Source organism: Tetrao urogallus (genome assembly GCF_951394365.1).
Source record: "Tetrao urogallus genome assembly, chromosome: 1".
Taxonomy (NCBI): Eukaryota; Metazoa; Chordata; class Aves; order Galliformes; family Phasianidae; genus Tetrao; species Tetrao urogallus.
Genome location: NC_136813.1, coordinates 140,605,071 through 140,621,358, shown reverse-complemented (window position 1 = coordinate 140,621,358; position 16,288 = coordinate 140,605,071). Strand labels below are relative to the sequence as shown.

At 39.5% G+C, this 16,288-nt stretch overlaps 1 protein-coding gene across 1 annotated transcript in view; it reads right to left on the bottom strand.

Annotated features, from left to right (window-relative positions):
* The window catches only part of POLR3B (RNA polymerase III subunit B), a gene marked incomplete at both ends in the record, with an annotated part of 68,464 nt that overhangs the window by 14,375 nt on the left and 37,801 nt on the right, over window positions 1-16,288 (bottom strand). The window contains 4 exons of the mRNA XM_079540287.1: window positions 6,889-7,031; window positions 8,177-8,294; window positions 9,222-9,380; window positions 11,236-11,445. Of these exons, the coding sequence (XP_079396413.1) occupies window positions 6,889-7,031; window positions 8,177-8,294; window positions 9,222-9,380; window positions 11,236-11,445 (630 nt within the window). The remainder of the gene's footprint in view (window positions 1-6,888; window positions 7,032-8,176; window positions 8,295-9,221; window positions 9,381-11,235; window positions 11,446-16,288) is intronic.

Here is a 16,288-nt window from a genome sequence, read left to right as displayed (position 1 = left end):
AGAGGCTCTTTCAGAGATCAGCTAATGCCTGCAGGTCTGCTCTGAGAGTTCCTGACTCTGCTTCTCCCTTTCAGACCCGATTGCTGTACCGGGGTTTGCAGCAGGGCAACAAAATGCCAGTTTTGCATTGCCAGGCAGCTGCAAAAAGGTGACTGAGTGAATTAATCCATTAGAAGTAGAATAATCACTTGAAAATGGCACATAAAACAGTAAAGGAGAAAAGGCAGAAGCTGGATTTAATACAGCCTCAAGTTCCAAACGCTGTCCCGTGCAACACCAACTACATTTCACAGCCAAGCTGCCCGGCCGTTCCCTATGCAATATCCATAAATAGGACATGCTCACTCCCGTACTTAACTTACTGCAGGTTTTTAGGACTTCCTGATTATTATTCATTCAGACATCACATGAAAACTGCTCCCCAGCTTTCATATGGAACAAACAAAATTACTTGGTTTCATTCTCCCCCCCTCCCCAGCACGCATGTTCATGTGCTGCATGTGACATCCAGCAATACGGTTTTAGCCTACACGCTGTATTCTGATGGGCCTGAATCTCTTCTCACCCGTAACACTGTGAAGTTCTTTTCTAGGACCAGAATCAAACACTAACAACCAGAAAAGGCAGCAATTACTTTTCTAGACAAAACAAATGCCATGCTGTTGTATGCCAGCCAGTAAATGCCAGCCCTCATCACTCCTGATGGCCCCATCTTATGCACAGCTGTTTGCATCCCAGCACCCCGTGCCTCCACATGGCCCTACAGGACACAGAGCTCTCCCACCTCTTTTCTCCATTCCTTGATGGGAGATATTCCCATTTCCAGAACCGGTGTCTGCCCTGCAGCCTGCTGACAGCCATGAAGGGCCGGGGGTGGTGGGAGGGGGCAGGGTCCCAGTGATGGTATGGGAAAGTTTGTCACCAGCTCTGTCAGGTGCCCTCTATGCACACATGCCAAACGAAAAAAAAAATAATCAAATAAGTCAAAACAACCTAATATAGAAAACTAATTACTAGCAGCAGGAGGGACATTAGCAAGCAAAGGAGACAAAGTGAATGGAAGCAGCAGTAATACCAGCTCCTATCAGCAAGACAAAAAGAACTGCATTACTAAGTTGTCCCTGTTTGTTTATTCCAATGATAGAACGGCAAAAGAGCTCAAACTAACTGAAAAGTGCCTACTTTAGATCTGCCAGGTTTGACAGAGTTTGGAAATACCCCTGAGAAAAACAAGTAGGCCATGTAATGAAGAAGAGGGGTACCTACAACACAGCGCTGTATATTGCGGGCAAAGGACCAACTGATGGGCAATAATGAATAAGGTTAAGCAAAAAAGTACATCTGCATCAGAACTCTGACTGCACACTGCCATGGCTAACTAAGCACAAAACAACTCCAGGAGAGAAAAGTGCCGCATCACACGAGCTTTGTTCAATATCAAATCATTCGCTGATCTATCGTATCACTTCCTAGATCCCATTTGACATAAGAACAGAATTAAAATTAACAGATAAATAATGCATAAGTAAACTTGATTAGTTTTCTTATTAAAAACATCACTCTAAATGAGAGGAGGTGCTAGAAGACAATACAGTTTGTACACTGCTTTCCCATGAGCTGCTGAATGGTCTGATGTGATAAATTTGCATAGTCTGAAGCACACAAAGAGCTGATTAATTGAAACCCTTACAATGCTTCTGGAAGCAGCTATTGTAAAACAATAACCATAGGAACTTTACAAAATACACATGGCTGAATGAGTCAAGAGCTTAATAAAATGTGTGTTCAGGATACACTATTTGGAAACAGAATTAGAGATTTTTATTCTGTGCCATAAAATGCTAAATCACCCTAATTTCAGAGGTTGTTGAGGATTTACTCAAGAGGTCAGAAGGTTACCTGTTTGCTGCTTGAGATAAAAAATGCCCTGATTTTCTTCCTAAGCAAGCACGCCAAGCAGCGGTGTTGTGAAAAATAAACAAACAAAGCCTGTAAGGGAAGTTTTAACAACATTCTGACATCTCCTTTTCTCATAACCAACTTCTGAAGACAAAAATAAGGTAAGAAATTCCCACCTTCCCCAATGTCCAATAAACGCTAATCATCCTGCATTCCTACAGTCAATAACAGCAAATTCTTTTTAATACCGCTTTAACCATTTAATTCCTATAAACCCACCTATGTGTTATTAGAGATAATGCACTAAGTCTGATTTATAAGGTGGGAAAATGACACCAGCAACGATTTAAAGCTCGCATCTCAGTTTACACACACTGCCTACATGTAGTGCAAAAGCAGCCACTGAGAGGACAAAGATAAGTTGTTCTGAGCTATGAATTCAGGCAAGCACGAGGCAGATGCTCAAACTAGTAAAAATTTTAGAAAGTAAGCAAGGTCAGACTTTGGTATATAAATGGCATTGTAATGAAGTTTATGTAGTTGACAATGCTGTGAATGGATTTTGTTTTGACAATAAAGAACACGGTTCATTTAGGAAAACAAAGACCATCTTTCATGAATTTAAACTCGCTTCCTTGTCTTTAGAGTTGTTTAAGTGCAGATACTTCAGAAAGGTTTAATCCTTTATCTTAGATCTTCAGCTATTAAAAAGCTTCTGTTTGCCAGTTCAAACAATCTCTTGCTTAAATACAGTTTTTCCACTCCTCAGGAATACTGTTCAGTATTGCTGCTTAGTTCTGTGATCTACAGGACCTTTGTTGGAGGTGTTAATCCTTTTTCACATGAGAGACTGAGAAATGTTCTTTCAGAGAAGTGATATATTGCTTTTTTCACATCAAAGGAGCCCAACTTTTTCCTCATTGTGACTTGTAGCAAAGCAAGAGGAAATCTGGAAATATAATAATTTAGTTTGTATGGAATTCAGATGAAGCTTCTTTAGCTTAACAATCCCTTAGCCTTCTGTGCTTTGAAAGTGAATTTTCTGAAGAATGCAAGATTAGAAAACAAGATAATACACCAAAAAAGTTTCTTTATCCTTCTGGAAAATGTATGATATGATATAGTTAAAGCAAAGACCTACAGCTTAAGATAAGTCCTGTCTGGTATGTATACATTTAGTCCTTAAACATTAGAAGCTTAAGGACTTTACAAACTAAAGGGACAGCCCTAAGATCTTATTGTGATATCCTGTTTGAAGATGAATATTGAGATAGCACAAAATTCTAGCCGGTGGGTTTCAGAACACAACGCAATGGCCTAACTTTCCTTCTTCTCCTGTACTTTGTTGACAAGTTTCAAAGGGAAGGCGAGGGCTTTCCAGGCAGTTTGGAAGAAGTGCACTTACAGCATGGACTTGCATGAAAAGAGTGGACAGGCCAGGAAGTGGTGACCCTTGCTCATACAGTGTTGACATGGGAGAGGACACAAAGAAAGTAGCAAATACAGATGCAGTGGCATAGATCTAAATTATTACAGGGGCCTACCAAATCTACATGCGTATTTAATGAAAGGCTCTTCTGTAACAAAAGGCTAAAGCTGGTTTGTGAGATTTAATCTGTTGTATCCCAGACACTTTCCAATTCTGTTACTCTGCTTCCTTCTGCCCCAGTGACAAAGTATACCTTCAGAATACAAATCAATTTGGAACACATGGAAAAAAAAAACAACATGAAAAAAGCTCTATGCAATCTTGTACTTAATACATATTTAATTAGTTTAAAACTGTGACCACAATATCATGAAATCAAATCTCATCTTCATACACTCTCTCCAGAAAATAAAAAATACTGACAATAGAGAAAGGACAGTAATTTGCTTTCTCTCCTTCTTACTAAATTGAGGTACTTGTTTAAATGGCTCTATGATGGGCTTAAAACTAACACTCACAAATTAAACTTGAAGAGGTAATCAGCTGCATTCAGACAAAGAAAGAACAAATTCAAGGCTAATTAAAAATTCTCTCAATAGAAAATGCTAAACCATTAGTACTGTGATTTCTGTTTCAGTTGCCTATATTCTTCTGCTACAACAGATCCTTCTCTGATTTGATGCTAGAGAAAGATGATACTAGCAGTATGTTTACACAGCTAGCGCAGGAGATTTTCCCCTTCTTTTCAAAGCTTTTGTTGCCTGTAATCTAACATTAAGTCAGCATCCAGTTCTTCACTGTATGCTGAAGTCACAAAACATAAGCTCCAGTGTTCTTGTCAGTATTTATTTCTACGTATCTAATGTATTTATCTTCTCCCCAAGCACATTTCTCCCTTCCACCACCCTTCCTAACATTTTTTCTTCTGAAGTACTACAAGACAATAAACTGAAAAGCCTGCTACCAGTAAGGGCATAAATCCCCGTAGGATATAATATTTAGAACATGCCAACTCCCAGGATCACAAGAGATTATTACAGATTGATGTACTGGACAGCTAACAAGCACACGCCTGCAAAATCTGTAACACAACTGTTGCAAAGTTCCCACTCTTATCCCCCCCAGCAAGTGGAAAGGGACATTTGGCATTCTGAATAATTGATGTTGGCTTATCATCATCACAGGTCCAAAGAAGGGATGGAGTGGGCATCAGTCATTCTAACCTGATATGATGTCAGGTATAACTGTGGATGCTCCCAAATCCCCCTACAGCATTTAGGATGTTGTTTTTCATTACAATGGGACTCACACAGCTATTTTACTTTGGGGAAAAAAATATTATTAACACTCTCAGGTTTTCTGGATATTAAAGAAAATACCGTGATTCCACTACCATGATTATTGTGTCTGCATGTGACCACAGGTAATATCAGAGCTTGACAAGGAGCAAGAATATCCAGTGAAATGTCTGTCCTTCAAGACCTCTAAAATAAGCTCTCTCTACTGGGAGATGCCTTATGTACATTCAGTGGTACGGAAGGCCCTCTGCCACCTAAAGCTGTATTGCAGTTTGCCTGACACTTCTGCTTCCTCCTGTCATTCTTCCACTTCTCCCTCTTCTCCTCTGATGAATCTCAATTTGTGGAGAATTCTTCTTGGCTTTTGGAGCAGTATGGGAAACAGTTCCGTTTTAATGCTCTCCAACTATTTCAATTGATGCACATCAATAGCCCAAGTCAGGAGACAACCGTACATGCTTACATTTTTCATGCAAGATAAATATTTGTCATGATTAACATAGTAGCTTCTTAACTATAATGTATACTTTTTTAATTCCAATAAGAAAAATTGTCACATGCAGCTACAATGCTGCATTATGCCTGAAAGAAGAACGATAAAGTTTAAGAAAGTACGAAGAAATGGGCTTTGCTATAAAAACAGTCTCAAGCTTAACGTACTTCACATCTCCTTTGTGTCTCAGGTTGTAAAATTACTTCAAACAAATTCTACAGGAATTCTTCATGAAAGAGAAAAAAAGGAATGGAGCAGCTGAACTATCAAGTCTTTCTATTTCTCTCTTAAGCTAATGATCTTCCTTCTCACTTACAGAAACTATCCTATATGGCTGTTGTGGAAGAACTTGACTGGATTTTAAAGGGAAAGTCAAGAATGCACTGTTTCTTCTTTACTTTTTTGAAGCCTTCCATAGGTATTTTTTCCCCAGATACTTAGGGAAACAGTGGGAATCACTTCTGTTTTTAGATTAAAAGCCACCGTGAAAATAGAACTGAGAAAAACGTTTCAATGTTCATCAGAGGGGTTCACCTCCACTTCTTAACAGTAGCAGAAAAAAGGCGAAAGACCAGTTTAATTTCAAGATGGCAGCCCAAGTTTTAAGCCGAGCTATTACTGCAAAGTTCATTAACTACAAGTAGTTTTAAGTATGTGTGTTTCAAATCTAAAGAGTGTTCTCCACTGTTTCCTCAGTTTCCTCTCTCTTTGCTCCACGTAGACCTCACAGATACTTGTGTCACCAGATAGAAGAAGTTGGTGTGCTAACACTGAATGCTGTGGTTCCAGTTCCTCAGAAATCAAACTAGGGAAGTATAGATTTTGTTATTGTTGTTGCTGGTCCAGTAGTTTTTAAGGTGGTATCACATTTGCCCAGTAGCAGGAGAGATGTGTCTATGCCTCTTTCCTTCCCCATTCCTTAGCCTCATGTCAGATGCACTGGTTTCAGTGAGACTAAGCAATGTTTTCAAACCAAAGCAGGATCTAAATACACACTAGAAATACAACATTCAGGTAACAGGTTTAGTATAGCACATACAATGCGGCAAAGGGTCATGCTAAATTTCTAAGTTTCTAGATTTTTCCATGTGCAAAGATGGAAAAGTGACTAACAGTCAAAACCAGTCCCATATTTAGACCACAGGGAACAAAACATATTCGCAAATCATTCGCGGTCAGACTGCAAATCTTCAGCCACTTCTTTCACTATGCTCCTCCCATGTACCCCCAATACTTTGAGATTCAGAGAGGATATTCCATGTCATGTTTTATTGCCGTTCATGCCAAAGGGATTTCATTACTATCTTCAAAAGATAGGGAAACAAGCTTCTAACTTTCATTTTACAATTAATATTCAACCCTGGAGATCACCATGCCACTGAGCAGCTTCCTAGTAGGAAGCTATTTTACAGCTCTTGGTTTGAAGATCAAGAGGTGCCCCAGATCACGTTCCATCTCTAGTCGTCTCTGCTATTCAGAATAGGTCCTCTCACTCTTTCCTTTAACACCTTTCTTGATTACTCATTGATAAATCTATCTAAAATCAAATTCACACTTGGAAAAACTACTTTCTAGGTTCATATATCAACAGTTTTGTTTGCTGATTCCTCCTTCTCTTTCCAGAAACATAATTGCTCCATTAGGCAAACTCAACCAATAAGGAATACTTCTTCTACCACTGTAGTCATAAAATATCTGAAACATGCACGATGCATATATGTGATGGGAATACTCAACACGTATTTCTTTTTATTAAATACATAGCTTACCTTTCTGTCCATGACGACTGCTAAATTTATCTCCAATTTCTGGGCGCCTCGTTTGCCTCAACAACATTTTGATCAAGAAAGCATCCTCTGCATTTGATGAAATCATTACTTTTTCAATATAAGAATCAGTAGCACCTTTATAGCTAGCAAAAGAAGACAGAACATGAATTCTACATTTACGAACAAAATCAGTTAAAAACAAGTACCTGTTTATTGTTAATTTTCTGGCTGAGATGCAGCCTTAATGGAGCCAGGATTATAACTGAAGAAAGAAGCTTAAGAAATATTCTAAAATAATTTAAGAACAAAATGAAGGCATAATATCATGTACTGGTATAGAAACGAATGATGGGCAGAACACAGTATGGGATACAGAAAGAGAAGAACTTTGCAGGAATCACCTAGGTTTATGCAGCAGGAGATGCAGAAATTAAAAAGATAAATGCAGAATGAGGTTATATCAGATTTCAGTATCTTATGTAGGAGATTGTTTTGTCTGTCGTTCCAGTAGCTGAGATGGTTGAACTATGACACCTAAACTTAGAGCCCTGTATGCATGTCTCTATCTCTTGATAATTATCTTGTTATATCACTTCTTTATTAGTATTTCGTAGGAATAAATCTTCAGCTTCCTATTGGTTCTGAATCACAGAGAAGTGCAGCATGGCTCTATCTGCCTTTCTGACCTGGGCACCAATTTTTGCCTTGCTCTCCAGTAATTTATCAACATGCCAAAGCTACTGCCGACTAAATAGTGAAAAACTTTTCATGCTTCCTAATTTATGTATTTTACTTCAAATTTTTCATCTCAGAATTCTTCTGATCTTTCAGGACACTAAGGGAAAAAAATCTTTTTAATTGTCCTTTCCTACTCATTTGGTGCTTTCATAAAGAACATCTGCTGGAGTGCCCAGAGCAAGCTGACCATCGGTCACCATCAGCCTCTGAGATAGGAAGGCCTCCATCTTCTGGACTCTACCTGGAAAAATGAGAGCTGAGCAGCAGTCAGTGTTTTCTGAGAGCCTCCATGGAGAAGATGCACTCCCTCACTGAGCATACATGTGTTCTCTGCCCTCCTACTTGTTCTGCTTCTCTCCTGTTTCTCCGTTGCTTAAGCTATGTATGACACCACTCCTTGCTCACAGTGTCATCACTTCTTTCTTGGATTCTCCTGGGAAACTCTCTCAATGATTCCTCTCTATACACATACATTCAGGAGAGTTCCTTGTACAGTGGGACCTTTCATCTATGCTACCTTCCCCAGGTAGAAAGTCAAGATGCAACATACGTTACTGGCACGTCTTTGTACTGTGGTTGCTGTGGCACACTGCTTCCTTCCAGAGGTGTCTGGGTCACTGTTGGCATTGATTTGTTCACAAGGACTTGTTTATTTTCTACTTTTTCACCTACATCAAAGAGAAAATAAAATAAAATGTATCTGGCTACCTATATTAGAAATATATTCAAAGCTACAGAATAAGGAGTACTGGAAAACAAACTGTTAGGAACACATCCAGGAAGTAGGCCATGTTATATTATTGAATATCGCATGGTAAGGGAATCATCAAACCAGCTTTTTTGGTAATCAGAACAGCTGTGTGTCGAGGGCACTTTGAGAAGATCTGTCGAACATAGCCAAGGTCTAAATACAAATATGAAAAGGCATCTAAGGTCATTTACCATAAGGAGAATATTAACAAGCAACACTGTAATTAATTTCAGAAATTTCCACCTAAATGTCTGGACATTACATAACATCCACGAGTTGTGCAAGAGCACTTTTAGTCTCTCTTTCCCTGCCCAATTGCATTTCCCATCATATTTGTTTTCCTCTCTCCCTCAAAATATATTTTTGAGGTGTTAAAATGACAAAGCCTTACCTCCTCAGGGAGCTGCATTAGCTGACAATGCACTAGGAGGTTTTAATAATGAAAAATAATATAAAATCTCTCCTTAAAAGCCAACAACAAAAAACCATGATGGATGGAACCAGTAAAAAACTACAATATTAAAAGTCTGCCATTTTGGGGATGTAAGAAGAGTAGTACTTCATAACAGTGAATCAGTGAAAAGGTTAGGACTTATGAATTTTCTACTTATGCACCTCTCTTTCCCATGCCCTCCCATCAAAAAACCAACCAACATACCCACAATATCAGGCACCACGTTGCCTTCACAGGCTAACATTTAAACATTTTCCTCTATAATATTGTCCACTACAAGAAAAAAAAATATGCTAAGAACAAAACAAAGCACACAAGAAACAGTAACAGAACGTTCATGTCTACTTCAGATCCAGTAGGTGCTAGGCCTAAACGTGCAATCTGACATACCAGGAGAGCAGATACCATCAGCATCTAAGATTTCATGGCGCCAGATTGGTTTGCGAGTAGCTGCATCCAACATCGGACCCATCACTTTGTCAAATGTCTGATTTGTGTAACGCTTCAGTGTACACTTGGCATTCTTATACACAAGACACCTTCCAAAACCTAAAACGTGTTCAAAAATTCTTTACAACATGTTATCAGAACAAAAAAAAAAAAAGAATGCTGAAACACATGCTAAGCTATGAAATAATGTATTTTTAAGTTAGATTATTCATCATTGTGAATATGCGTACCTGCCACTGCACAAAGGCACAATTTAAAATCAGATCATGTATGCTATCACTTCTTAAATACAGGACTGCACACCAATTCTGAAGTTCTGTCAACCCCTCCTATAGCTCTGTACACACACACACCATTTTTCTTATCTTTGGTGCTCCACACACAGACATACCATAGGAGGAGATGTTTAAACAGGATGAGAACAGCCCCTCTTCCTTTCAGAGGTTCTAAAGGACCCAAACTTTCACTCATCCTTGTAGCTAACAAAGCCTAGCTTACCAGGAAAGTGATTAGTGGGTGTTTCATACAATCATTCCATTTTCTCCCAGTTCCAAGAAGTATGAATTACATATGACTTACATGTACACATACACATACATACACGTGTATATGAATACAATTACATGTAGAGTTAGCTCGTTTAGATGAGAGAAGCAGCACCTTTGCAAACTTCTCTCTAGGTGCAGCAACTAGCCATACTACAAAACTTCCATCACACTTAGAGTTACAGACAGCCTAGAGTGGTGCTTTCTAACAATCCTACGTTATTTTAGTCCATTTGAAAGATGGCTGTGGCCACATACAGTACATCTATATTGTTAGATTATGTCAAGTAACTCCTGACAGGCACCACAGCTCGCCCTGTAAATGCTACCAGTCTACCAGAAAAGAAAACATTCCCTTTTAAATCATGCCTGTTGTTGTTTTAGAAAAGGAGGCATAAATTAAATGCATCAGACATTAATGCCAAAGATACATGTCTAGGAATACTATTATTGCTGCCTAGCAACAGGGAGGAAGGGTGTATGGGGGGGAATAAAGTCATGGAAGAAACTGATTTTGGCCACCCAAAAATAAACCAATTTGATCACACTGCATTACGTCTCCTCTCAAGGGAATTTATTGAGGAGAGAGAGAAGAGAAGAGACACCAAGTTTTCAGGGAACTCTGCTCTATCCCCCAGCAGCATTAACATAAAGCTCTGAGATCTGTGGAGAGGATGACACAGCCAGAATAGCACAAATACAGGTTTCATTTTGTTAGCTTCTATTTGGTGCATTGAAATATTGAAATATTTGGTGCACTGAAAGACACATGCAGTGCATTGGTTTTACTTTTCCGTTTTTAAAGAAAGAAGAAATTAACTTCTCTCGGAATAAATATTATTTTGTTTTAGCCAATACTATTAGTTTTCCTCAGAAAACAAGCAATACTGTTACAGTGCCCCCAGAGCACCAAGATCACAGGACACAAAACACTACACATTACACACACTTTCTGAATACATTCAAAAATCTGTTTTTATCTATTGCTTTCATTACTGACAAAAATTATGAGACCTGTGTCAGCACTGATGAAAGTCTCAGGCAGCCATCTAGAAAGCAAGTACCACACACATTTTATACAATACCTTTTTTTTTTGGCAAGGTAAATATTTCCCAAGAGACCATTTCTCCTTTTTTACTTGAAGTCAAAAGTTGTCATAGGTTCTTATAATACTCACACTCAAGAGTTTATTCACACGTTGGCAACTTCACCCAACTATTACAACCATGGAATTACAGACACTGTACATGCAGAAAACAAAAGCACCCGAAGTGGTTTTGAAAACTGTTTGTAACTGTTTGTAAGAGCAATAAAATATATTATATGATAACACCATGAGGCAACAAGGTTATTAAAGTATGTATTGCAGCACACAGTGGAGAACTGGGAAAGAATTGGTGGTTCTTACCTCTGTCCAAAGATGCTTTGTTTAGGACAAGAGCATCTTCAATATCGTAACCACTGTAGCTCATGACAGCAACTGTGGCATTCTGTCCAGCAGGCAGTTTCTCAAAATCTATCAGTTCAATTGTTTTTGTTTTTACCATTGGCTTTTGAGGATAGGCAAGAAGATACATAAGAGTATCTATCCTGTTTCTTTGATTGTATCCAATAGTACCTGTACGTAAAAGAAAAACAACAGTCTGAAGGTCAGTGGGTTTCCTAGAAAAAAGCATTTCTTAGCAAAAAATTACCAACATGCATAGAAACTAAACTGACAAACTGAGAAATTTCATACAGTGAGATGAATTCCTCATGAAAAAAGTAAAAAAATCATACAAGAGACTGAAGCAAAACAACTTCATATTATTATACTCAGATAAACCCCCAAGAGGTTTCTTACTTTAAACTTACAGAAAGATTTTTTTTTTTTTTTTAGGGAAGACCTAAGCATCAAGGCAAAAAGAAAAACAAAAGAAATCAAACTATTGTCTCCCATGACTGAATGCAAATAAGATTCTTTTAAAACACTGAATTACAGTACAAGCATTAAGTTTGTTGTTACTGTTGCAATAGCCACAGAATTTTTTAAGAGCTGAAACTGTGATCCAAAAATCATATCAGAACCAATAGAAGGACTCTCATTGTGTTCAAGGGGAACTCTGGATCGATCTCTGTCTCTTCTACTTTCTATTTTCTTCCTTTTTCCGGGCAATAATTAGTTTACCAGCAGCCTGTGATACAGTGTCACAAAGCACAAACAAAGCATACAGCTAGCAGCAGCCAAGACTGATTTACTTTTGGAATTAGAGACGCCTTTGCTAGAAAGACTACTGTAGAAGTTCACCCACAATATATTTGTCTTTTTACATGAAATTAATTTTAAATTTACAGTTCAGAATTCAATCCTTTGTATAGACCTCCCAGCTTGAGACTGAAATTTTTGGCCCTGTCCCATCAGACTGCCAGAGTGTCTCCTGAAATCTGAGGAAAAAATAATTAACACCCAGCAGGGAAACATAAACTGTTGTGTAGCAGAACAAAAGTTAAGGCAATCGTATGTTATTAGTTTGCTGTACCAGGACTATGCTATGTCTCTAAGCAATTAAGAAATTATAGCCTGAAAAGCTGAAGTACTAAATATTCTGCAGTACATGTGCTAAAGAACGAAGTCTTTCAGAACCTTCCCCATTTCTCCTGCAATTTCAAAGAGTGGCTTTTTTCAAAGAAAGGTCAAAGCAGCCTAACTATAATGAAGACTTCACATGGCCAGCATATAACATAGCTGAACACAAAGCTGCTCCTAAGGGCTTTATGTGTTATATGCACATACTTGCAATTTCCAATTGTCTGCATTTAAATAAAACATCTAGAATATCAATGATTTAAATGCAGGCAGCATCATGGGCAGTTCCAAAGGCCTACTGGGCTGCTTACTGCTAGGCTCACTGTTCTGAACCACCATTCTCAGGGATGAGAACAGGGAGATACCTCAACAAATAATGTCAAAAACAAACATCTTACTAACCATCTGGCAGGCCTAGACTTTTCTTGGTTCGAGGAAGTAAACCTGAAGCCACAAGCACAATGTTACTAAACACCTGGGACAATTTAGAATGCTTGACAGGCTTTACCCATCCCTTGCTTCTAAACAGCTGCTTTCCTGTCTTTTTCTTAGAGGAAGAAATAGTTCATCCCAGAGCAGTATTTTCTGCACGCAGCAAGAAGCAAGCTCACAGGGCCTGGAATTTCCAACACTGAAGACTCTCCCAGTAATCCCTGAATAAGGCTCTACAACCTGAATGCTCTCTTACTTTTGATATTACTCTAGCCTAAGAACAAGACAATGTTTTCATTTCTACTGCAAAACAAAATGGAGCTTTAGACCACTCTTTTTCTTGGCACCTAGAATGAATAATGTGTGCCTTCAGGACAGGCTATCTGCTGCACAGCTCATCTTAGAAGTTTTAGACAGGTGTATTTCCCTGTTGTTGAGAGAAATATTCTCCTGAGTATGCCACCATCTTTCTCAACTTTCTCTTTTGAAATGCTTGCAATTTTTTTCTCCTCTGGGATGCTTATACATGCCACACCACAGTTCACTGGTTAGGGATGCTAAGACAGGATGAAGTCTGGCATGTCGGATCTTAGCTAAATTTCTTCTTTTATACTCTAGGAACAATCTGAGTAAACTCTTATATCTAAGGGTTTGACACACACACATATTTCAGGTAATTCAAATTCAAATTATATCTATGCCAGAGTAACAATGCTTCATGTGTTTCAAAGGTTCAGCTGTTACTGCTTATCTCAGACCAGAACTGACATTACTGAGATTCTGAGCCTCAGTAATAAAGTATTCAGGTAATTTTTAGAGCTGAGTGTTGTAGCATATGAAATGGAAAATGTACATGTAGACCAAGTAGTGGATATCCTAGCAGGAAAGAAATGTTAGTAGAGAATGATTCAAGAACACAAGTAAAATGATCAAACACCTGAGGGATGGGATGCCACTCAGAGGGACCTACACAGGCTTGAGCAGTGGGTCCAGGTGAACCTCATGAGGTTCAACAAATGCAAACATAAGGACTTGCACCTGGCCCTCAACCCAGGTGCAACCCCCCACTATCAATACAAGGATGGGGGATGAAAGGATTAAGCACAGCCCTTCCAAAAAAGACTTGGGGTGCTGGTCAATGGCAAACTGGCCAGGAACCAGCAATGTGTCCTCACAGCTCAGAAAGCCAACTGTATCCTGGGCACATCAAAAGAAGTGTGGCCAACAGTACAAGGGATGTGATCTTGCCCCTCTGCTCTGCACTGGTGAAGCCTCACTAGGAGCACTGTGTCCAGGTGTGAAGTCTTCAGTACAGGAGAGACAAGGACCTGTAGGAGCACATCCAGAGGAGGGCCACAAAAATGATCAAAGGGATAGAACATACAGCCAGCTAGAATACACATTTATCCAATCCTCTGGTGTATTACTTATAGCAAGATTAAATTTAACAACCAAAATTAACATAGATACAGAAATTAATCTACTTGAGATAGGAGCACAAAGGGATATATTACTGCACAAGTCAAGAGAGGAACTTCCATACTTCTGTACTTCCCTTAGTTTCACCATGGATTTTCTATTATTCTGTCCTTCATATGAGCACAAACCAACAGAGAATAGGTGAATCATTTTAAAGGCTGCAGTGAACCTTGAAGAGAAGCTCCACCTCAGCTCACAGATTTTCTTTCACACTACATGTGTTGATTGATCTGGACATTCAGGATCTGAAATATTCTTCTCAAGGTAGAAAGATTAAGAAGTTGGTCCCAAAGATTATGGGGGAAATCTGGCTTGTTACTGCCCCAACAGGTGCCTGGTGCCAGGGAGAGAAGCTCCAGACAGGGGCTGCCTCACAGGGGCCAAGTGCTGCAGAACTGGGTCTGGCCACAAAGCAGCAAGCCCAGAAGAACAGCACAAGCTGGTGTTGCTTTATTGGCTTAGTTCCCTGCCAACAGGCCGGCCATACACAACCTGGGAGCACTTCAGCTCTCAGCCCACCAACCGAAGTTGCATCAGCGTTCTTGCTTACTCCCCAAAACTGCCCTCAAATATTCTCTGTTCTTTCACAGGCTGGAGCTACAACTGACATGCAGAGCCTTCCTTCCTTGCTCAGACTCGTGTTAAACACTTGGGTTGGAACCACCACACACAGCTTTGCGGACTTGCAAAGCCACCCTCACAGATAGGCCTGTGCAATACAGTGGACTGCTGGCAGGACTATGGGTGTTTCCATTTCTTACATTAGGTTTTTGTGTAACGCTTCTCAGTAACAGAGGTACAGCATATAAAACAGACCCATTTCCTGCAAGTTGAAGTGACTGAAAAGCTGCATTTAAAATCACACCTCTAGTCTTAGGTGCCTTTGATCATTTTAAACATTACTGTACCAACACATGGAATTCGAACAGTACAGATTCTTGTATTTTAGTCCTAAATATTCCTCAGATTTTATGCTTCTGCTGTTACTTCTGCACTCAAATGTCAGCCTTCCACTGAGGCCCTTGCAGCTGCTCCTGTATTTGCCAGCACAACTTGCCCTCGGTCTCACAGTACAACTGACAGTGCAGTACAGCACACGGTACATCGTCTATGACAAAACAAAGTGATTTCATTCCACTTTGCTCACTACACCAGGCGCAGCCCCAGTCCTCCAACAAAATGACCCACTCAGAAAGAGAGATATTTTTCCATATGTTTTAGACGGTCGTATTTTAACACCTAACACTCATCAAGGATGCTGGATTGCAGACCTCACTGCAACCTGACGGACACCCTCCCTTTATCTGTGCTTCCACATCTTTCTCTACAGCTGATATTTGTAAAAAGGGCTGACCAAGCACACAGGGCCCTCCTGAACACGGGGCCCCCACTGTGCTCCCCAGTTTCGGACAGACAGAAGTGACACTGTGCACTTGGACGTGTCTCCACATGGCAACATGGACCTTGGAGTCAGTCTGCAATTGTGAGATGGGGAAAGAAAGAAGGGTGGAGAACTGCAGAAAAGCTTGGGGTTTGTAGTGCAGCATTACATGCCCTCGTAAGTAAAGTCTGAACTACGTGTAACCTGTTTCAGGATTATCCTTTAGATCTACAGCTGTATAGAAAAAACAGTTTCTGCCCCTACATATTACCACTGAGCGTGTTTTTTTTAGAAAGCAGTAATTAAAGAAAAGTTTGGGTGCTTGCAGATACTTCAGGCAGAGCAAAACAAAGCTCAGGTCACGTGCCAACATTTAAAATGTACTTTTATCTAGCTGCTTATTCTTAAAGTCAGGTGTTTTGTCATAACAAACTGAAACAAAAGCTTTTTTTATTGCTCAAGATATTCAATGGCTTTTGTGTTCCTAGCGTCAGCAGAAACGTCAGAGGATTGTATCCAAGGAGCTAAATGTGCAAGACCTGGGGTCAAAGCAGCTGAATACACCAACCTCAGAAAACACAGACAATGAATTGCAAATGACAC